At 47.8% G+C, this 22,940-nt stretch overlaps 2 protein-coding genes and 1 long non-coding RNA gene across 6 annotated transcripts in view; 1 reads left to right on the top strand and 2 right to left on the bottom strand.

Annotated features, from left to right (window-relative positions):
• Positions 1-4,991: 4,991 nt before the first annotated feature.
• Positions 4,992-20,338, top strand: MIS18BP1 (MIS18 binding protein 1). Of its 2 annotated transcripts, XM_015865908.3 has the most exons (16): positions 4,992-5,436; positions 6,747-6,890; positions 7,711-8,216; positions 9,060-9,136; positions 9,928-10,058; positions 10,497-10,587; positions 11,083-11,246; positions 12,609-12,775; positions 13,689-13,797; positions 14,731-15,490; positions 16,318-16,487; positions 17,288-17,430; positions 18,375-18,523; positions 19,019-19,100; positions 19,680-19,737; positions 19,923-20,338. In XM_015865908.3, the coding sequence occupies exons 1-16, from the start codon at positions 5,046-5,048 to the stop codon at positions 20,015-20,017; spliced, it is 3,237 nt and encodes a 1,078-aa protein (XP_015721394.2). In that variant the 5' UTR covers positions 4,992-5,045; the 3' UTR covers positions 20,018-20,338. The 2 variants fall into 2 exon arrangements, with proteins under 2 accessions (XP_015721394.2, XP_015721392.2); XM_015865906.3 differs by having other exon boundaries at positions 19,680-19,996.
• LOC146760868 (uncharacterized) lies at positions 16,044-17,921 on the bottom strand. Its single transcript, XR_014946211.1, has 2 exons — positions 17,564-17,921; positions 16,044-16,445 (listed from the first exon to the last, which is right to left on the bottom strand). It is a non-coding gene; the product is annotated as an uncharacterized LOC146760868 (long non-coding RNA).
• A 420-nt stretch (positions 20,339-20,758) lies between the features above and the next one.
• The window catches only part of FANCM (FA complementation group M), a 47,700-nt gene continuing 45,518 nt past the window's right edge, over positions 20,759-22,940 (bottom strand). For 2 of the 3 annotated variants that reach the window (XM_015865898.3, XM_085547873.1), the window contains 2 exons: positions 22,069-22,360; positions 21,644-21,894 (listed from right to left, as the gene is read on the bottom strand). In XM_015865898.3, coding sequence (XP_015721384.2) covers positions 21,747-21,894; positions 22,069-22,360 — 440 coding nt within the window. In that variant the 3' untranslated portion in view covers positions 21,644-21,746. Of the gene's footprint in view, positions 20,896-21,643; positions 21,895-22,068; positions 22,361-22,940 lie in introns of those variants that run through there. The other variant, XR_014946203.1, reaches the window with a different exon arrangement.

Raw genomic sequence — 22,940 nt, forward strand, 5'->3', positions numbered from 1 at the left:
TAGCACTTTGAGGGAGTTAAGAAGTTTGCAGGAGACCTACACACCAAAGCAACCAGCTATCTGACAGCTGATCCCATCTGCTGTGGGAGCCTTAAGCAGGGATCGGTGGTGAAAAGCAACATCGCTTCACTGAGTCAGAAGAGGTCAACATTTTACTAAGGATCTGACCCATAAATTTCATTACGAAAAACGTAACTTGTTAATATTCAAGTGCCTGGGACAGACGAGGCACCAAGGAATGGGGCTGACAAGAGGAGTGAGTGGTCGAGAAAGCAAATCTGGTTTTTGCCTTCAGGAGAGCCTGGGGAGAGGGAGGGAGGGAGGGAGGGAGGGAGGGAGGGAGGGAGGGAGGGAGGGAGGAAAAGTAGAAGAAAGAAATCAAGGCAACTGATCAGTATTAAATATAAACGGCTAGTTTGTCTGTGACAATAAAAATGGGGTTTAGTTGGATTAAAAAACCCCAACAACACGACACCAAAACCAAAACAACCTGCTTCAAAGGAGATGAGAGAACTGACTGCAAAACTGAAAGACTTCAAGATGATACCCCAGGAGATAACATTCTAAGAATAAAGTGCAAGAGCTCATATAAAATACAAAAGGTGTGTTGTAAGGAAGGATCAGAAGGGCAGACTTTAAGCTTCATCTTGTCATAAATCAAAAGCTTGTTCTCCGTCATCCTTGTCTATGAGGTCAGCTTTGATTCCCAAGCTGCAATTCCCAAAGGATGGAGGCATTTCTATCAGCAAGGATGTGTCTTTCTTCCCCCGGGCTGGATCTGCCAGCCCTGCTGTCACCATGGGCTGTCATTATCTCAATCTCTTTACTGCCCGGGATTGTTCCATCCCGGAGCCACAGGGCACTATTGCAGGACCGTGAGAGGAAAACCCACTGGAAGGCAAAGGGCACTTGCAGTGCATTACTTCACAAAGCAGTTTATCATGACAGGCCATCTGCAATAGCTCAGCCATTGTTAGCAGCCAAACGATTCAGCACACTGGTCACCCTGTAATGCGGGAGGAATACAGGACGTTATGCAAAATAAAAACAACGGGTAAAAATATCGACTACCTCCAAAATCCACCACTAAATAAATGGTGAAAAGTGTAACTATCTGCCCTGCCATTTGCTCCACATCTCTTTCGGTCTGTGTAACTCAAGCACTAATCTTGTAGCTCTTACTCACGCAGTAAACTAAGAGGGGAGATTTAGATTGGATGTTTTTCACAACGGGGGTAGTGAAGCACTGCACAGGCTGCCCAGAGAGGAGGTGCTGCCCCATCCCTGCAGACAGCCAAGGTCAGGGGATGGGCTGTGAGCACTGATGGAGCTGTGGGTGTCCCTGTGCATTGGGGCAGTGGGACCAGAGGGCCTTGAAGGGCCCCTTCCAACTCATACAACTCTATGATTCGACGATCTGATGAATTAAAAAGTTTTAATATTAATTTCACACCTGTCAAATCAATTGCAGCACTTTTATACTGCGCAGTGCATCCCGTAACTTGCTCCGTTAGCACTGAAATGCTTCACTTCAGTAACTCTCATCACTTCATCCACACAAACAGCGCTTGTGGCATGAAACCTAATAGTCACGGCGAGCATTTGCTAAAGCAAAGATACCATTTACAGAGAATAATGCGGACATCGGATCCTATGTGCTTCTACAGATAAAAACCTTCGTTCCTTCGGCACTAACGCAGAACAGCAGGCAGAAGGGGCACGAAGCCTGGATTTTTTAGCCAAGTCCGCCCTCTAGTGCTTAAGAGACGGTAAAACTGGGAAGGGTCACCACGACTTGGTTCGTACGACCAAGAGCTCCCATAGATCCGAGCCCAGGAAAGCTCTGTAACAATCTGTGGCACCGCAATTTGGAGCCGTTTCTTCCCTCCCAGCTGTTATTGCTGTGTGACCCACAGAGCCGGGGAACCCTCGGAGTCGGAGCTTTGAAAGCTGTGTTGCCCTGGAAGGCATTTTGGAAAACATGACACAGAAGTGCCGTGTTTCCTTTGTACCAAGGATGGTGTCCACCTTGGAAATAGCAGCCTTCCCATCCCTGTGTGCTCCAGTACCATTCTGAAGCCCTATGTGAAGTGAGGCATTGTAGGACCAAGCACTGTGCTCACACACTCACTAAGGGAACCTTTCTTCCTGAGGGTCTTCCTCTAAATGGGCATCATAGAAAAATCCCAGCCCCCATTTCTAGCACCACTGCTGAACTGGTATTCATGGTGTCTCACAAGTGCCCGTTTGCCATAAAGGAAAAGCACTGGCATCACTTAAAGGCATTTCCCCTTTCATGGAGGAAATAACACCAGTTAGTAAACAATGAAATAAAGCAGATGTTGCTGAGCTCTTGGTACTGACACAAGTGGCAGTGTGACCTTTACAGGGTACCTCCTGCAGCCCCTCTGGCTGTATTAAGGCCTAATTTCCATCCTATGAACACTTAAGATTAAGAACAGTACCCACTTGTATTTCATGTTACACAGAGAAAGCTCCTGGCTGTGCAGTTTCTTGAGTGAAAGTGTGCTGGTGGGTAACACAACGTCACAAATTCTGTTAGTCCCTTAATTATATTAAACAGACCAATGGGACAGAGGTAGCTAAAAGCATTTGATATTTGTGCACTGTTAAGTGTTCTGTTTGTTTTCCCCTTGTAGCAAACTGGACTGTATTTCCCCTTCACCTTATCCAACACACTGACCAGCTCCATTAACTCAGTAGAACTCCTATAACTGTTATCATAACTGATTTCCATCCTATCATCTGTTGTTTTTACACTGTGGATTGGAATGGAAGTCTGCAAGAGACAAACTGTCAGCAGTGGAAGAGTGAAGCAGCCCAGTGTGTGGAAAGGAGCCATGTTATAAGAACAGCAAACCTGCAGAGCTGCTTACTTCATATCCAACAAAGGGATTCTCTACACCAAAAGAAGGGAAGAGTGTTTAAAATTAACCATCTTTTATTGTATCCCATTCAGCCAAGATAAATTACTGTTGATAATTAGAGAAATGCCCTTCTGCCCTCAGCTCTTCCATTTTCTTTTCCTAAAATTACCGTGAAGCTCAGCAAAGAGGCATCGTCTGTTAGTAGAACTTTTCATCCTTGACCATTTTTCTGGTAGCTTAGTCATTACACCAGTCGTATCTACACATCTGGGAGCTATTGGTAATAGGTGAACAGTTGAACTGGATGATCCTTAAGGTCTTTTCCAACCTTGGTGATTCTATGATCTGTCTGGCTAACTGGTGCATAACTTGCTGGCATTACCTTCACTGTGCTTTATCCCCATTTCTTGTTTGTTTTCTTTCATTTACTGGAAGGCATACAGCCATTCCTGGAAGAAAGCTGTACTTAGGTTTTAATTTTCCAGGCTTTTATGTCAACCAATTTGTCCTTCAGATTTTTGAGACTTTAAACCAATTGCTGGTATGGCTGAAAAAAAGACCTGCATGTTTCTCTGTCAGGGTAGGGAGGGCAGAAGTAAGTATACCCATATTTAACATATACACATCTGTATATTCAAGATAGTTTATTACTGGCTTTAAAATTTCCTGGTGGGGAAAGTTCTCTGCTCCTCTCCCTTTGCTCACTGGGCTCTCAAAGCTTTCAGCCTTGCTTACAATGCCTGTGTGCGCCTTCTACTGGAGGAAATCACTGCAGCACTGCACACTCAGTTTCCATAAGGCGAGGAACTCCTCTCCCACATAAAAAGATTTCTGCATTCTGATGTGAGTTTGAACAACGTTCATTTACACACCTTCAGCACCAGCCCACATTAATACCCACTCCCAGGAAATGCACCTGTTCAGCTCTACAGCTGCAAGAAATCAGTGGGACTACTCAGATTCCTTGGCATACACTTACTGACCAGTAACACTAGAACACAAGGTGGGCTTCAGACCAGCTGTTAAATGAGGTTCAGCAAGAGGACATCCAAGACCCTCCACCTGCCTGGCCATCTGAAGCAGGTGAGCGTGGCCCTCAGCTGAGCGGAGCCCTACCCTGCAGGACTTGTATAGCAGTGTTCAAATCTGATCTCTCTTAGTGGCATTTTCTGTGCATTTTCCATGTAGTTTTGGTACACTAAACAATCCCTCACACCTGCGCAGTACTTTAAACACAGCACTGATGGGACCATGCACATATGGAGTGTGATTTGCAGGATGACTCCTTGCTCTTTTGGGTTTCATTGGCATCAAAACAGAGCAGAAGCTGTTACTTCACACAACCAAAGTAACTGTGGCCCAAAGCATTTAAAAGCACCAGACGTTTTACCCTCATTCCTGGCCTTGGACACCTGAACACCCAATCTGTTACTAGCTTTAATTGTTAAGACCCAACAAGGCTCAGACACAGCTGCCACCCTCCAGGTGTGACCTTGAGCTAAAGAACCTGCACTTTTAACCTCCAAACCCAACACTGGCCCTGCAGGACTCAGCTCTCCTCCTTACACAGCTGCTGCTCCACCTGTACGCAGCACCGGTAATCACTAAACTCAAAGGAAACCAATTAAAACCGACTGTTTTTTGTCAGCTGAAGTTCCCTGCAGGCAGCCAGGATGGCTTTTCTTTCCTCACACAATCAACCCCTCCTCTGCTCTAGGGTACAAAGAATCATCACACATCGACAGCAGCTCCGCTCCACACACCGCTACCCAAACCCCAAAGCACCGCACCAGGAGCCAGCAGAGCCAACAGAGCAGCAGAGCCAACAGAGCTCCTCCTTCATCGCCGCTCCCCGAGTCCCGCAGCCCAAACAGCCGCAGCATTTCCCGTACGGAGCCCAGCCCGCCATCAGCCCGCCATCAGCCCGCCATCCCTCAGGCGGATCAGCCCCCGCCCCGTAATGGCGCCCTGTTACCTCACTTCCGCTCCGTTCCGCCATTTCCTCTCCGCGCCCCGTGACGTCACGCCGCCCGGCGGCCAATCAGCGCGAGGCGATTCCAACTCAAATCTTGTGTGTGTCGCCGCGCGGGCCGGTCCGGTCCCACAGCGGGCCGGGACACAGGGCAGAGCGGGCACGGCCCGCAGCTCCGCACCGCCATGATCAGCAAACCCCGCCGCGGGGAGATGCCGTTCCAGGCCGTGGCGCTCAGCTCCATCCCCGCGGGCACGCTCACCCCGCTGAAGGAGCTGCGCCGCTTCGGCCCCGCTCCGCGCCCCGTGCTGCAATCCACGATGCTGGAGGGCGGCCGGGAGCCGATGGGCATCGGCGACATCAGCGACATCCGCCCCGGGCCGCCGCCACCGAAACGCTGCGCGCGGGAGCAGCCCGAGCTCGTCCAGCAGCTCGCACAGCACAGCCCGGCTGCGGCATTCCTCAGGATGAAGATGAAGATCGAGGCGGACGGCACTGACCGAATCCTGACACCCGGCGGGGCCGGGCCGCGCCTTGCGGACGGGGGGAGGCGCAGGGACCAGCAGCACGAGAGAGGTCGGTAACCAACGTGTGCCCGGCCGGGGAGCGGGCAGCGCTACCTGCGGGCTGTAGGGAGAGTCTGCGGCGGGGGGGATCGAAGCTGAAAGATGGGGTTGGGTGCGAGCTGAGGGCCGCCAGCATTACCCGGAGCCGGTGAGGTACAGGCGGTGATAGAGGTACCGGAGCTGCGGGTGCTCCTCTGTGGTGCCCGGACCGGGGGCCCCGTCCCGCGCAGGGCTGGATGGTGTGTCAGGCCCCGCCCAACCCCGCCGTGCTGAGGAACCGCGATCGGTTTGTTTCAATGTGTTCCCTCTGTTCTGTCTGCGAATGGGGCTGATCTGTTGGCATCTGTTCAGTCTGGAGAGTGACGCTGTGAGATAAACAGAAACAAATGAATAGCTTGTGCTGTTCTGACAGCTGAGAAACGAGGAGGGTTGGTGGCAGAGCTGCTTGGAAGCTGAAATACTTGGGAGGCATCCTGCTGGGTGCCCGGCTGTGGTGCATCTGCAAAGTAGTATCCAGCTCCCAGCAGCTGCTGCAGTGCCAGGTTTGCAGATGAAGAACTCCACGACCAGGAACACCCACAGCTCCTCCAGCTGCTCAGAGCCCCGTCCAAGCTCTGACCCAGAGCAGTGCTGCAGTGTTAGGAATTGCTGCCTGCTGGCACAGAGCTGCCGTCCGTGCAGGCAGTAATGATGGTTGGCAGGGGAAGCTGTCCCATGGCAGAGCCCTGTTATCCTCGTGTTTGGGCCGTTCTGAGTGGAAGAGCCACTGAAATACTGTGTGATTTATCAGCAGGGTTGTGCTTCATCTCTGTACACCTGCCTGAAGTGTACTATGTATAAATAATGACTTTTAAAGGCCTCTTCCAGCTCAAACGACTCTGTCATTCTAAATCTTATGTGTTGGCCATTTATCCAGTTAGTTAACTGAGAGTATTGCTATGGAGGTAGTAGTGCCCAAGCTTCATGTTTAGTTATTTAAAAAGCCTTTCTAAATCTCCTTGCTGCAACTTAAAGTCCCTCATCGCCTTCATTGTCTCTGTTGGACATGATGAAAACGAGTAGCCTCTTATTTCTACAAAACCCAAACATTCTGAAACTTTCCTTTCTAACCCCAGCTTTCCAAAATGTGTGTTTCCATCCTGCCTCGTTTTATCTCATATCAATAATGATTTCTGACCGAGCCCTGTGTTCCTCTGGGGGGTACTACTGGGTAGACCTTAATAGTACAAAATAGATCCTGTTTGCATTCGGATCTTATGAAATGTGTCTTTTGCTTCTCCTCTTCCCCAGTTTCAACTGATTTTTGATCTGTTCTTTCAGAATTACCCCGCGTTCAGATCCCCCAGAACCAGGCTGTGAAAATGCTGAGCATCGACCCGATCGTACTGGAATCTCCTCAGAAGTTCTTCTTGCGTATGAAGCAGAAATTGCAGCAGAGGCAGCAGCAGCAGCAGCAGCAGACAGGTACTCAATGTTGCTCTTAGAACCGCATCAAAAGCTTGCGGGACTTCAGGACTCCTTTCTTTCTTATAATTTCCTGTGTGCTATTGGCAGAATAGTGCAGGCTGTTGTTTGTCTTTGTAGTCTGTGCACAGAGGAAAGTGGTGCAAGAAACCTGCAGCTCTGCCTGTTCAGCCCTGGAGATGGCGTCAGACTTGCAGGCTGTAGGTCAGGATGCTGCCTTCGGGCATTGAAGCTTGACATCATTTGTCTGTTGTTTTTGTTTTTCCATTTGTACCTGTCTGATGTTCATTCAGACTCTGGTGTTGTGGTTAAGAACTCTTTATAAACCAGGTGTGACAGTTTGGCACTGGAATGGGAATTTGATGGAAATGTCCTAAACTTTTTGTTTGCTAAGTCTTTCCCCCACACTTTTGCTTTTAATACATAAAAAGGAAAGGCTTGGTTTCCTGATGACAAATGTAGAATGAAGGCTCAGGGAGCTACAGGCTGGTGAGCCTCCCATCTGTGCCTGGGAAGATCACAGAGCAGGTCCTTGAGAAAAAGATGTTAAGGTACATGAGGGATGAGGAGGTGATCCCAGACAGCCAGCACGGCTTCAGGGCGTGCCTGAGCCCTGTGCCTCAGCTTGATTCTGGGGGAAAGTGGGATGCTTATGTATTGATCTGGTAGTGATGAAATTCTAGTGCAAAGCAATTCAATGAAGTGCTTGCTGTAAGGCTTGGCAGTTGAGTTAATGCTTTCAGAACAGTAGTGCTAACCACGAGAACATACTCAGATTAACATCACTAACTGCCTTTTTTTTTTTTTTTTTAATGGGCAGATCCAACGTTTTCAAACCCAAACAAGCAGAACGTTCCTCCTCGCCCAGCTGCAGAAAAGCCAGTGGTCAAATCTGCTTTTGGTGAGCTGCTCCCAAATGCTCAGACAGAGCATGTGGCTGCTGATAAGGACAATGAGGATAATTTCCTTGTGGAATCAATGGATGCTGATGATGAAATGTCTCTAAATACAGTAGCCAGTACTGTGGGTATCTGTTCTACCACTTCTGACCCTGGGGATCAGTTAGAAGGAAGATATGGAAATAGAGAAGCAAAACGTCCTGAAATTCAACAGGAGAAAGGACGATTGCAGCCAAGCAATCAGCGAGCTGAGCACAGAGCAGAAAAGATACCGGAGACTGCAACTCAAAAACCCTCACGGCACTTCTCTAATGTTGCGCTCTCTAATCCTGAAGCCTGCGTGCCAAGGAAGCAGAAGCAGAAAGAAAACTGTAATATAGTGGGTAAACCTCGGGCAGATCAGATCGCTGTCACTGCTGACGAAGAGGTGGGAGAACTTCCTGCTTTGTTACAGCTGTAGGGTAGAACTTCCCATGGGCTGCCTGTGGCTTGTGGTCATCATTTTGTTTTTTTGTCAAAAGTAATAAGCCTACAGATGAAGCTGCTGGGTGTACTGGGTGTGATGCTGGGATGGAGTTCACCTTCCACACAGCAGCCCAGACTGGGCTGTGCTCTTGTAGCTGGAGCAGCAGTGATGTGCAGTGCTGCTTTGTCTCGCACTGGGCAGTGCTGGCGCAGCAGCAAACCTGCCCCAGAGCCAGCTGGGGAGGGGGGCACTGCTGGGGTGCTGACCTACAGTACCCAAAGTGATATCTCACACCGTAGGACATCATGTGCAGCAGTAGGAGCTGGGGAAGGAGGAGGGGAGCTCTCATTATGAGTGTCCTCCCAGCTGCTGCTACAACAGTGGAGGCCCTGTTTCCCAAGATGTAGCCAGGTGTAGCTCACTGATGGGAAGTAATTTTCTCCTCTTGTTTCTGTACAGTCTTTGTGTTTTACTTTATTTTTTTTTAATGAAGCTGTTTAGCTCAGCCCATGAGCCTTCTTTCACCATGTGTTTTCGCCCTGTTTTTTTGAGGAGGGGGTATGAGAGCGCAGCATGGTGGAGCTGAGCAGTGTAAAACCTCCTCAGGCCGTACCGGTAAATATTTTCCCCTCAAATGACTTCTTTTATTTTTTTCCCAGACGACTGTCTGGTTGGTTTGTATAAAAGAAGGCTTTTTCCTTTTTCCAGGAGTTAGTTAATTTCTACTTTGCCAGTGCATTGGCAGTGTTACATAGCTTAGTCTGATATCAGAATAATAGCAGCTGTGATCTTTTTTCCCCACAGAAAGAAATCTGCCTTTCCAGCTGGTGCATTAAAGTGATAAATGGTTACACTGCAGTCTGTGTTGAAGGAAAACGAAAGTAAGGAAAAAAATCTGATTTAAATGCGATGTAAAATATGTTGAAGGGGTTTCAACATCTCAGCCCTAAAGGTGGTGCCATCCTTTGAGATGCGGGGTTGGATTATGTTGGTAGCTGTTAGAACCAGTTCCATGCAATTCTGCTGCCTGAAAGTCCGAAGAGTTCTGTTGTTTGTGGCAAATTAGGCAGCTCAACATTTGGGCTATGTGCCCTTAGTGCTGCTCTGTAGCTTGGTCTGTTCCTACTGCTATTAAAGTATACTTAAAAAAAATTCTATGTAGATTCTTTTCACATTAATACTCACCTGTATTTCTCATTGAGAGATCTCTTAAACACTTGTTAATCTCTAATTTTTGCATGGACTGGAGCTCCTTTCTTCAGTTACTGTCTTTTAAATGGAAAAGTAAGAAATGAAATATTCCCAGGGGGAGCTTAAACTGGGCTTGTATGCTAACACCTCTGTAACATCCATGAGGGTATCACTGCAACACTGAGCTGAATGGAGTCCTTTAGTCTACTTTGTTTTTGCAGCCTAGTGCATGGCATGTTCTGCGACAAACACTTGCAGTGGTGGCAAGCTCATTTTGTTCCCTGTCCAAGTATTAACTAACTAAGGGGTCCAGAAAATCTTCCATACTAAGAGAGGAAATCCTAGCACATTCTACCAGTGTCTGCCTGACTCATCGCATTACACTGATATGGAATAACAAATTCTTGTTTTAAATTCCTCCTTTTATGAAAATTGGGTCGTTTTTTTTTTGGTGTTATTAATGTTATTTATCTATTCCTAGAGATATGAAGGATATGTTGTGGCATAGTAACGCAGTTGTAGAACGTGTAGCATACAACAAAGTTAAAACATCATCTGGCAGTATCTACTTGCTACAGGGACGTATAGATTCTGCTTCGATGAGAGAAGAAGGTAGGAAGACCATTCTTAATGTAACATTACAGACTTAGGAGGGCTTTAGAGTTACGGCTGTGAGAACTTGCACATACCATCAAAGCGAATGTTCTATGTTATTCTGCAGTCTGGGCTCGGGGGGTATCAGCACTTCTGTCAGCTTTGAATGGAGCTGGGAGCTTTGCCCAGTCCCTCAGTGCTGGGCAGGCTCCTGTTCCTGGCTCCCAAAAAACAGAATGCCATCTTCACAGGCTGATGTCTGCGTCCTATGGCCCTTGGTCCACTTTATCATGACATGTACAGTTCTTTCAAACTGGGAAAATCTGCCTGTCTAGTGTTTAGGATGTTAGTGAGTTTCTGAGGTGCTTACAAACAAATCCTACTGTGTGGTATTTCTGTGTTTCCTGATTAAAAATACTGCTCAGCTATTATTAATGCCACTTCTGTTTCACACAGGGTTTTCCTATCTGTTCATAAAAAGATTTACGTTTGGGTTTCCCGAAAGGTGGAAGGAATACGTTGATGAGCTACTCAAGGAATTAAGAAGGTAATTTCTTTGGAAATTGTTTAATTGTAATACTTTCCCAAGTATTTGTTGGTTTTTAAATATATTATACTAGTGGAAGATAAAAGATGGTAGGTGTGTGTATGGAGACTTCTGGTCGCTCTGTTGGAAGGATGGATAACCTCTTCACTGAATCACAGGATGGTGGGTTGGAAGTTACCTTAAGGATCATGAAGCCCCAGCCCACTGCCACAGGCAGGGCCACCAACCTCCACTATTAATACCAGACCAGGCTGCCCAGTGCCCCAGCCTTACTATTCTTCATTACAATGCTTTGGTTTGTTTCTGTTGAGATGCCTGGGGTCAATACAAGTGAAGGGCATCGCTGATTCAGTGGCTTGAACCATGCCACTATGAGTAGAGCTGCACTGTCCCACTGGGATGGGGAGAAGGCTTTGAGTCTACATAAGTCTTTTGTTAAAGGATAACTGCTTTAAGTGTTTATTATTATTTTTTTCTTAACCTCTAAATCATTAGGAAAGATCACAAAAAAAGGATTACAGAGGATGAAAATGAAGAGAGTGACTCAGTGGTGGACACAGATGAGGTGCAAAGTGCAGAAGACTCAGCAAGAAATGCAAAGAAACATGAAACAAGGAACACTACATATGAAGTGTTACCAAGGAAAGATGAACACACTTGTGAGTCTTCAAAATCTTTTTCTTTAGAGAAGAGGTGGATAGTTTGTGATAGCTTGCTTTTGGTGGCTTTGTTGGTTCTTGTTTTCATAGAATCACAGCATGGCCTGGGTTGCAAAAGCCCACAGAGCTCATCCAGTCCCAACCCCCTACTGTGTGCAGGGTCAGCAACCAGCAGCCCAGGCTGCCCAGAGCCACATCCAGCCTGGCCTTGAATGCCTGCAGGGATGGGGGTGTAAGATTGAATTATATGGAGATGGTAACAAAGATGATGACAAATATTCAAAAGGTTATTTATAAAGGAAAACTTACTGATATGGATGCCTTCACTGGAAATGCTGGGGCAATCTCCACCAGGGGGCAATCTCCAAGAGAGATGCTGCTTTAGTGGTGGTCAGCCACAATGAGGTCTAGAGGAGGTGGAGTCGAGCTCCACCTCTTCTGGGAGCACAGCTAAATCACTCTCACCTGTGCTTCCACAGCTGACCCAACACTTGCTTCAGCTGATTAATCAGAGGTTCAGGCTGTGATTTCCAATCACAAGGCCTCCACCCTTGACCCCTTTTTTGGCTGTCTTCATTTTAACTCCTTCCTTGAATCTGCTCCTGCAGCAGGTTTGTCTTATGGCATCTTACTGGTTTACTGCCAGAGCTAAGGAATAGTGTGATGTGCTAACAAGCATTGGGCATAGTCAGAATGGTTGTGGAAGAATTACTTTCTTTGTCTGTTTCCAGAGGGAACAATTGTGAAGGCATATGCCAACAACCAACATTTTTTTGTTGCCTGGTAATGCAGACTTCACTAGGGACACAGTTAGCTTCTGGTTTTTAACTTCAGCTTCTTTTCCATACCTTGTCTGAGGCTCCAGCAGGGCTTGGCAAGCTGTTAGTACTGTAATCAGATTGTCTTGCTCATAACATAACAACTGTTTTCATTTTCTCATTATAGTGAAGGTTTGCTCAGTGCGACAACTTTTCTTTTATCACTGTAATTCTCTGTGTTTTCCAAGTTCTTCATAGCCTTGTAAGCGAAGTGAAAGGTTGACAGTGGTTTATAGTACATGAAGATGATTGTTTCAGTCTTGTTCAAGTATGTTTATTTCTATCCTACATGCTTGTAAAAGAGCATCGTTACTTTGTGGTACATCTTTATTTTCCTTATTGTTTGTGCAGGTTCCAGGTTAGTATGGTTGGGTGGTTGTGGTTGGACTTGATGATCTTGAAGGTCTTTTCCAGCTTCAACAGTTCTGTGGTTCTCAGTGAACTGGTTTAAGTACAGCATCACTCTTATGCTTGTGAAGTGTGTGATGGTGAGTTTTCAATATGGCATTTGGGGCTGAACTGAAACTTGTTGTTTTTCTTGTAGATCGAACACCAAAACACAACCCTGTACCAAATGGCTCCCAGGGGATCTATACCCGTAGTGGCCGTTTGGTCAAACCACCACTCAGCTTCTGGTGTGGGGAGCGTGAGTTTGTGGATCAGGGGCTAAATGTTACTATACACAAAGGTGGGACGGATTATCTGAGCTTGGTAAGTGTCCTTTGCACATTGTGAGTTACACATTTCTGTAAGTGGTGATAATAAATATGTCAGTAACTTCGGTGTCATTAAACTGACAGACAGGCTGTCCCAGTGAGTGCCTGACTAGGCAGGGCGTTTTGGAAACATTATGAAAGCATCTTAAAGCAGGAAAAAAAGCCACTGAATTATCAGAGAATTGTAGTTGCCTGTGAAGCTGGGATAATCTGAGATTCCTTCTGGAAAAAATGGAATGTTCTGGAAGGTCAGGAAGTTGTGCAGAGGTTCTGCTTTGGGTGACGGCTGTTCCCAAGTAAAACATTTCCTGCAGTGTAACATCAAATCCCTGCCAGAGCTGTCGGCAAGGTTTTACATTATCTGTACTGTTCTCAGCTTTCCCTTTTCTGTGTAGTTTCATATTCACTAGGAGCAGATTTTTCTTCATTTCTTACACCTTGGTCTGTCCAGACCCACTTCAGTTTTGACTGGGGAGGTTTATTCTCATATATTACAACACTCCAAGCAACTCTGATGGTACTGTGATAATGAGCAAAGGGTGTGTGAAGGAAGGCAGTGTTCTTTTCAGCAGCTGTTTTCTCCATAAGATCAGTTGGCCATACAGCCCAGGGAGCACACCAGCTCTTGTCAGCAGCTCCAGCAGTGCGGATGTGTGTCTAATTCAGAAGGTCCTAACTTATGAGATTTTAACTGTTAGAGGATGGAGTGGGAGCCTGGTGAAGTTGCCTTAGTCACGTGTGCTCATATCAGCACCTGTGTGCATCAGACAGCACTGAGTGGATCCTGGGCAATGCAGGAGTCTGAACTCTACCCATCCCGTAGACGTTTGGCTCTTTCAGAGCTGGTGTTGGTAGGCTTGCTATGTAACCTCTAGCAGAAGTTTAGATTGAATTGTTTTATTTTGAAGATGTGTAGTACTGAAAAGCCCAAAAGAAAGACCATTTCGCTCTCAAAGACGAAGGAAAGAAAGGATTCAACAAAGACAGTGGAAGAAAAAACAAAAAGCCAAGATAAAGGTAAAAAAAAACCCACAAAGATTTGCTTGTTCTATTGAAAGTTATTGAGTGGGATGATGAGCTGGGTGCTGCAGCAGCGTGGCAATGTCTGGCTGGTGCAAACAACTTATTTACATCTTTGATTATCATTCACTTCTGTGGAGAATTAGCAGAGTAACATTGATGGCTGCTTCCAGAGCTCAGAACGTGTTTGTAAACTGCTGCTTTGGTACAGCAGGAGGACATGCACATTTCTTCCCAGAAATCTGAGCCATTAGGAAGTCATTTATTGACGTTTCTGCTCCTCTTTGGGTCTCAGTATGGCTGATGTGTGCAACCCGAGGGAGCTGCCTAGGCCAGCTGTTTGTCTGGCTTTACTTTTCAAGCTGCTCAGCTATAATGAAATGAATTGCCTGTGTGGCTGTACTGACAGTGTTCTGAAGCCTTTATTTTTAATAAAATTTGGGAAACAGCAGCACCCTGAAACCAATGTAAATATAAGGCAAAATACTATGCCCTAAAAGCAACTATTTTCTACCGAAACATGATCTGTGTGATAAATACAGCTTTTGGGATGAGTGTTGGCTCTATCTCAGTCCAAGCATTTCAGCAACGTTTTCTGCTTGCTGTTTTAGTCTCTATCTGTTCCATGCTTTCAAGTTCTCTTGTTACCTTGATAATCCTAATTCTTCTAATAGTCAAGGGGCATTCCCTCATGGGAACAGAGTGCAAGTACTGGAATTCTATGCGTGAAGGACCCTGCCTGCTGCTGGCTGTGCTCCGTCTGAGCTGAGGGGGGAGCATTTGCTCAGCCTAAATCCACCACTCAGAACTGGCTTTGTGCTGTGTTCTCTGTACCAGTTTGGAGGGAGGGTACTGTCAGTGCTGTTTGCCTTCCAGGGCACAGTAATGATTTCCCTTAGGTGTGTGATATACTGACATCATCTCTTTCAGGGAAAAACGAACTAAAACGAATAAGTACTAAAAACAAAGCCACGTCCACTGGAAGCAGAGAGGCCAGGCGCTTTATTTCAGATTCTGAAAGCGATCATGCAAGTGATAATAAAATAAAAACGAGGCTTTCCAATATGGAGACTCGCTTAAATACTGAGCGTATAAACAACTATAATAGAAGAAACATGGGAACAAGAAGAGAAAAGACAGGAAAAGAATATGGAGAAGTGCCTAGAGGTCAGAGCATATACTCCTTAAGGTCAGCCGGAAGAGCTTTTCAAGATGAGCCTTTTACAGAGGAATCTTCAAGCAAAGATGGGGAAGAGGAACCTGGTGATTATATCCAACTGGCTGTCAAAAGGAAAAATAGACCTTTTTTGCCAAAAGAGGTTCAAGACTCTGCATCTTCGTCTACCTGTGAAAGGCTGCAGGGCAGCACAAGTGAGGAGTCGAGCAAACTCCAGGCAGACACACACTGCGCTGCCGCCTCCCGTACTGCACGGCTGAGGCAAAGGATCCCTGCCTTCATCGAGAGTTCTGAGTCCTCTGCAGGAGAAACCTCTTCTGGTGAGGAATATCATGTAAGGAAAAAGAGACCAGAAGTATCCAGTAAAAAAGCAAACGGTGATGCTTATAATACTGCCAAGCCTTCAGCAGCAAAACCAAGTGAACGCAGGGGGGACAAGGAGAACAAAAAACTCGCTTTTTTTTCAAAGGCAGCTGATGACTGGTCTCAGAAGGAACTGCAGAAACTGTACAGGCAAGTGGTTCCCTTGTCTTCAGAGGGCAAAGCCCATCTCAGATACCAGGAGGCCTAATTTGGGTACCGGTGTGTTTGGATGATGGCCTTCTGAATTTAGATTTTTCAGGTTCTTGGTTTTGAAGCAGTCCCACATTACTGTAAATTTCCTTTTTGCTTTAACTCCCTTTTACAAAATACTTCTGGGTCACAGCAGAATAAAGCAGACAACGAGGATTTCCAGCAGTAGCTGTGGAGTGCGAGCTTGCAGCAGCCCTGACCTCTTCCATGTAACAGTGAGAGGAGCTCAGTTGGCAGCTGCAGTTTGGTGGTTCGCTGCTCCTCCACTGCTTTCCAAACAGGCCTCATTTTTTGTGAGATAGACATCTCTATGGATAAAGCTGAGAGACCCAAGATGACAGGAGCACTAGCATATGTGAGAGAGACAGTAACAGTGCTCATATATTCTCTTCCCTAATGGAATAAAACACTAACCATGTTGTGTCTGTGCATTTAGATTTTGTAGAGGGGAGACTGACCACAAGAGTATTAAATTAACACATTGGGCCGTTAGTTAATGAGCTGCTGGGCAGTGTTTATTATACACACAGTGTTAGAAAATGACCAGATTTGGTTGTACTCTTTCACTCTGTAAGGATGGCAAACACCTTGTAACTGAGGCATTCAAAGGAATATCTGCGTGTTATGGTGTCTCTGGTACCTCCTGCAGATGGGGTCTCCCCATGCAGTGTGTGCTGGCACTTGGACACACTATTAGTCTCAGGTACGCAGCAGTGCTGCACGGATTCTCCTGCATTCAGAAGGCCATAGTTGCGTTCTCTTGGCAGGGCAGTTGCTTCGTTTCCAAAGCACAAGGATGGTTTCTGGGTGGAGGTGGCCATGGCTGTCGGGTCTCGTTCTGCTGAGGACTGCCATCAGAAGTACACAGAAGAACAGACAAAGGCCTCCAAAAGACCTGCTGTAAAGAAAGCCACATCAGAAAAGCCAAAACAGAAAGGTACTGACCTCTTGGTTCTGAGCACAATTTGGTCTTTACGTTTGAAATTTGTTATTTATTATATTAGGGGAGATGCAGCTGTAAGCACACACACACCTGATTAAGCAATAAGCAATTATTACTGTGCTTAGATTGGAGTCCTGGAGTACAGGAGGTTATCATCTGCACTGCAAAGGTTTGCTGCAGAGCCTGATGGATGCTGTAGCAGCAGTGCTGAGTCACAGCCTGAAGCGGTGATGGAGCACCTGGTGGGAAGGCAGGGCCAACCCAGAGGAGCTTGGCTGCATGCAGTGTACCTGAGTGATGGGGGGTGGAACCAGGATCTTCCCCTACCCAGCCCTCAGTAAGGGTTGGCAGCTCTTTTTCTTCATCTCTGTATCCATGGCTGCTGCATTTGGGCTTGTTGTCATTTGCTGTATCTAAAGACTTTACCACCCTGCTATTGTCATCCCATTATGGCATTACAGATGGCAGAAATGAGAAGAAAAAGGGCAGTTTAGAGTTTTTTGCAGGTAAACCCCTCCTGCAGGAGCTGTTGGGAAGGTTCTGGGGTAACTTTCTGGTTCAGATGCAGGGAGAGTTTATTTTTGGATATGTATAGAATATAGAAATGTGAAGGACCACAAAGAGGCTGTGAGAAGTTTCCATGAAAGAGAGGACCTCGCTGCTGGCACTGATTGATTCTATGATTCCATTCTATTCTACAACTCCATTCTACACTCCTGTGATTGTGTCCAGCTAATTTACAAGCATGCTGTGTAATTAATGGCTTAGAGAATGTAATGCTTGGATTCATGTAGGTAAGGCAGAGCCAGTTGCGATCACTGCCAAAGTGGGAACCTTCAAAAGGAAGCAGCAGATGAGGGATTTCCTGGACAATTTGCCCAAGGATGACCACGATGATGTTTTCACTGCTACGCCCTTTCAGAATAGAAGAGTGAGGGTAAGTAAGCTTGGAAAAGCTGTACATATCATGTGTTTTTTTTTTTAACAGGTAATTCAAGGGTGTGCTACTGGTCAGCTTGTTTGGTGCCAGCAGAACGAGGCTGTGGTTTGGGGAGGGGAGGTTTACCCACCTGATTTGATTTTGCAGCTCTTTGATTGCTGAGAGTGAGAATGTGGAGCTTGACTTCCTGCTGCTTCTGCACAAACTGGCTCCACTTAGTGATGCCTTAATGTGGTGTCCATCCAGAAGCAGAGCGGCACCATGGCTCACTGAAATGTCATAATCAATTTAAGCACTGGTAGCTTCCATGCTTTCTGTGGACAGAAAGTCCACAGTCCCTTGTGACAAATCTATGCAGACTGACTATGGAAGAATCAGTGCATCCATATCCAAGGTGACGGAAGTTATTCTGGCCTTTTGATAATGCTCCTCTCTGAATCTCTTCAGTTCTCCTCTCACCCTTCAAAATGGAAGGACTGCAGGTTCCCTGAGAATCCTGCAGTCTTCCTCCTGAGAAGTAATGGTCAACGCTGAGCCTGGAAATAATCAGACTTTTTTCTTTTAATATGTAGTACCAAACAAAAAAGGGGGAGCAAAATATTGGGCATCTGCAGGAGTGTTAAAGTAGGACCAAGCCATCAGCTGGCTGCCCTGTGGAGTCCTCACACACCTGCATTCAGCATGCTGTGTCCGCTGCTGCTATCTGCATCTCAGGAGAGATGTGTAGTGCAGTCAAGAAAAGCAACTGCAGTAGCAAAGGGGTGAGGAGAGGATTCCCTGCTGAGGAGGGAACAAAGCCTGGACCTGGTTATTGCTGGCAAGAGGGATACAGCCCAAGTGCAGCTGTTGGCTGTGGTTGCTCCCAGGCAAAGAGTGGTGAGGCCTCTTAAGCACAGTTGGGAAAAGGGCAGATCATGGAGTACTCTGGTGTGTCTTTGCAGTTGCCCACATTCCTGGGAAACCATGATGACGATGAGGACGACTTTGCACTTGCAAACAACCCAATCACACCTTCCTCAGCTGTCTTCCCTCTGGAGAAAACCCCTCAGTGTGAGCACATCAGCCCTGGGATGCTGGGACCCATCAACAGGTGGGAACTGGTGCTGCTGTTCCTTTGCCAGTGCTTTCCTTTCTCATTTCTTCTGAGAAAGATCACTCTTGGGATTCTTAACCTCCATTATGCAGAGTAAATGCTGCAGGCCTTCAAGTATTTGTTCAGGGAAAGCTTTCATTGACAGCTGTAGATGGAGCCACTCAACTAAGTGTGTGCAACTAAAAACATTGGCAGTAAAGCTTCAGGTTTTGTTGGAATAAACCAGCAGCCTCTATAGTGAGAAGTGGCACTTTCATCTCACGGATAATGAACCTGTGGGGTTTTGTCTGATACTTACATTATTGGTTCTAGCACGTGCTTTAATTAAGCACTTCTGCACTGAGTCGTACTCCAGGAGCTGTTGCTATATTTAATTGGCCAACAACAGTTTTTTAATGACACTGCTAATTTTCTTTCTGGCTGGAGCTGCATCCAGCCGATGCCCTGAGCACAGCACAGCGCTGACAATGACTTGCTTGTTGCTGCCTGCAGGAAGGACTGCGACAGACACGTGTTCAGGATGCAGAAGACTCAGAGCTGCAGGAGCAGCTGGGACAAAGTGAAGAAGCAGCAGGTGATGCTGGTTTCCTGAACATTGGTTCCACCTGTACCAATGCAGGCTGTGCTAAGGAGGATCCCTGGCTCACACAGTGGGCGCAGAAGGAACGCAGGAGCCTTTCCTGACTGATGTCAAACTTCTGTGTTTTGTGTCTGCGTATTGTAGAGAAAAGTTACTTTGGTGATTGGTTGCCATGATGGAGCAGGCTGTCTCTGTCAGGATCTGTAATTGCTTTTGGGCTCTGGGATCTTTCTGACGCTGTAAATTCCTGCTATCTTCTTCCTGTGCAGTGGGGGAGGATGTGGGACTCCTCACCTCGTGCCCCAAATTTGTGTTCCTTTCCTGTCCTTGCCTTGGGTAATTCTGCCCCTTCCACAAACAGCTGCAATGCCAGGAGCAGAACAGCACTGCTGCTTTAGCCACAGATTTGATTGTAGAGAAGCACTTTAAATCTCATGTGGGAACGTGGTGTGGCAGCAGGGCAGTGAGTTCTGCTGGATTGCTGTGTCTGTGCCCGTTCTGTCCCCCTCAAACATTCCCCCATTTCTGAGGTGCTGTCACTGCTCTGACTGGAGACTTGTCCTTTCTTGGCAGGCTGCTGCTCCGCACAGCACACCAACTTCGAGCAGAACCAGGTTCACCTTTGATAAAAGTAAGTGTGTTTTGTTTCTCCTTCCACTCAGCTTCATTCACCTTCATGCTGCCGCTGCTCTGTGGGTGCTCACATCTGCACTGAGTAACTTCTCAGCATCCTCCATCTCTCACAGCACCTCCTGACCTGCTCCCAGCTCAGTTACACACACACTGACGCTCTCCTCCCTGTCTTTCACATTGCAGAAGCACGGCAGAGCCCTGCTGTGGGGCAGCTCTTTGTGGCCGAGGCAGCGGAGACATCGGAGGAAGAACAGGAAGATTCCTACTTTTCCCTTTGAGCTTCTGGCGTTTTTGTTCAGTATTGATGCACTTGTATAAAGCCAGAAGGGGGAGCTTCAGCCGCCTCTGCTGTGCTCCTGCTTGAAGCTTTGGCTGAGCTGAGCTGCCCTGAGGCTGTGGCTGCAGCTGGATGCCGTTCAGCACTGAGGAATGGCTTCTCCTGTGCACAGAGTGGAACCTGGGCAATGACGTTCCTCCCTCCCTTTGCCCTGTTCCCCCTGTGGCAGGGAGAGATGTGCTCCCACACCTTGGTCCGCTCAGACAAAATCCCAAGCACTGCTGTACAGTCATTTTTTAATAACAGTTAGTGTTGATTTGAACTCTTTGCTGAGAGTCATTTTTAAGCACCAACGTAGCAGCAGTTTCATGAGCATTTAGAGAAGCAGCTGCCAGAAATGGGTCGGGGCTGTTCTGTGAACGCTTTTCTTTTACAGTAAAGTAGTGCTTCCTGCTCAGGACTTTTAGTGTAGTGAAGAATAAAGCTTTGAGCATCTCTTTACTCTGAATGGGAGGTAACAGGAAGGAGCTAATTGGTAGCTCTTCACTTCACTGCAGGCTGTTGCCCTGTGGGCCCCACACCTGAGCTGCTGGAGCCCCTTTCTGCCTCCTCCTCACAGGGAAAACCTTCACGTGCCCCCAGATAAACTTGCAGGACTTACATTTGGGCTGAGCTGCTCTGAAAGCGGCTGCTGAGCTCTGCTGGGCTCCTCAGCTCCATCTTTCCTAGAAGGTTGTTGCCCTGAGCCCTCTGTGTACCTGGAGATAGGGGCAGCTGTGCCTTCCTGGGGGCAGCAGCTTCACAGTTCCTCTGCTGCAATGGGTGACTGTGGGCACAGGACCATCCCAGCAACACCAGGTGTGTGCTGTGAGAATCACACTGTAAGGAAAGGTGGAGTAAAGCCTGTGAATAATTCCTGTGCAGAAGATAAGAAAGCATTGCTTGAGTTTCTGCCACAATTATTCATATGGCCTTAATTGAACCCATGAATGGTGAGCAGGGGTCTCTGTCTACCCTGTTCCTTCCCACAGTGGGACTCACAGCTGGACGTGGCAGGGAGCAGCTCTGGGCATTTCTTAAGAGGAGGGGGGGAAATCATGCAATGGAAACCTGAGGAGTGATCCCTGCACAGAGCGGGATCAGGAGGTGGCAGTGAGGGAGGGCGGCTCCCTCACCCCTTTCAGCCCATTGGCACCACTGGAGCTTGCAGTGTGTGTGAGCACAGCTCCAGCTCCCTGCCTCCAAAGGAAAGGTGGCTGGTGAAAGGGAGAACAAATCAAAGGAGCTTTACTTCCAGTTCTAGCTCCCCTTGAGGGCAGGGTGTCCCTGTGAGCAGCTGCAGCCTGCTGCTGTGTGACAGCACACGCTGCTAAAGCAGCTGCTGCTGAGGCCCCAGCACTGCCCTGAGCTGTGGGTGCCCCATCCCTGGAGCTGCACGGGGCCATCCTGGCTGTAACCCCAACAACTGCTCCGTGTTCTGTGCAAAGCAGACACCAGCAGCAGCACACGAGTGCTGAGATGATGGTGGCTCATCTTTAGGCACTGTGGTACCTCCACTCCCATCACAGCACGGGAAGTAGCTGTAGGTACTGCCCTGTCCAGCAGTCTCATTGTGCCCAAACCCCACTGTTTCTCTGAGTGTTTATTTACATATTTGACAGTGACTGTACACTCGGTGAAGTGCAATTGAAGGAGCAGCCGGGGCTCTCAGCAGCCCCACGTTCCTCTCCTCAGCTCCTGGTGGTGCTGCTGCTCTTCCCCTTTGCACAGAGGCTCTCGGGCAGCATGTGCACGTCGAAGCCATAGCGCAGGTAGCGGTACGTCTCCTCGGCGCGCTGCAGGCTCACCTGGGCACCAGCAGCAATGTCTGATGGGGAGCTGCAACAGAGCACAGGGAGCCCAGGGTGAGCGGTGGGTGTGAGACACAGCAGGGACAGAGCGAGCACAGCACAGGAGAGATGCTGGGAAATGGGGAGTGCGTGAAAGGAAAGGGGGGCACAGCAGGGGGGGGTGGGAGCAGAGCTCAGTGACAGCCACAGCCTGGGCCGTTACCTGTTGACCATCGTCCTGACGGAGCCGAAGTGGTGGCACATGTTGAGGGCAGCCAGGTAGCTGATGTTGGGGATGCTCAGGTAGAAGTTGAGCATGTCCTGCTTGTGGCCCTGCACCTCTGTTGGCACACAGATGGCAGCCTTCTTCCTCTGCTCCACCAGCGCCAGCTCCTTCAGCAGCAGCGCAGTCTCCTCTTGGCAGGAGCTGAACAGCAGCCGGATACCAGCCTGCAGCAACGCAGCCAGCGTAGCATCGTAGTGCTGCGTCCTCTGCAGGAACCTCGAGGTTTCCCCTGCAGAGGGTCAATACAGAAACCTCAGTGCAACTTCAGTGCTTGTTACTGTGAAACTGTCATTTACAAGGGCAGGCAGCCCAGGGATCCCCGCTATGAGACCTCACAGATAAAAGCAAAGAGGATGGAGAGCTGAAAGAGGGGAGATGGGGAGCTGTGGGATGGGACTGATCGGGTTATTTGGGAGGGAGAGGTAGGAGTTAACAGTGAAAATGTAAATTGTATGTGGGGATCCTTAGGAGGGGAGGAACAGCCCCATGGTAAGGGATGGGCAAAGAACAGCATGGAGAGCTGCAGAGGGTTTGCAAAGCTACAAAGGAGAATCACAGGATCGTAGTAAGAAACGAGCAGCAATCAGAAGCAGTGTAATAATGAGAAAAGATGGACAGAACTGATGAAAATACATCACTAATCAGTAATTAAGTATCTCTACAGAACCAGATCAGCTTGTGACCTTATCAGTGTAGCACTCCCGCAGAGCCTATGGGAGTTTTCAGCCTGTCCTCAGTCTCGCAGTTACACACAGCCAGCAGGGTCACTGCCTGCCTGGGGCACAGCTCAGCACATCCCCATCCCAGGA

This window comes from Coturnix japonica, chromosome 5 (genome assembly GCF_054131305.1).
Source record: "Coturnix japonica strain WE chromosome 5, WE-NBRP24, whole genome shotgun sequence".
Taxonomy (NCBI): Eukaryota; Metazoa; Chordata; class Aves; order Galliformes; family Phasianidae; genus Coturnix; species Coturnix japonica.

Excerpts from the sequence above, each read along its gene's own strand:
- MIS18BP1 (XM_015865906.3), top strand. The coding sequence starts at position 5,046 with ATGATCAGCAAACCCCGCCGCGGGGAGATGCCGTTCCAGGCCGTGGCG. Across the intron at positions 9,137-9,927 it reads TGTGTTGAAGGAAAACGAAA|AGATATGAAGGATATGTTGT; the intron begins GTAAGGAAAAAA and ends ATCTATTCCTAG. Across the intron at positions 19,101-19,679 it reads ACAAAGTGAAGAAGCAGCAG|GCTGCTGCTCCGCACAGCAC; the intron begins GTGATGCTGGTT and ends CTTTCTTGGCAG.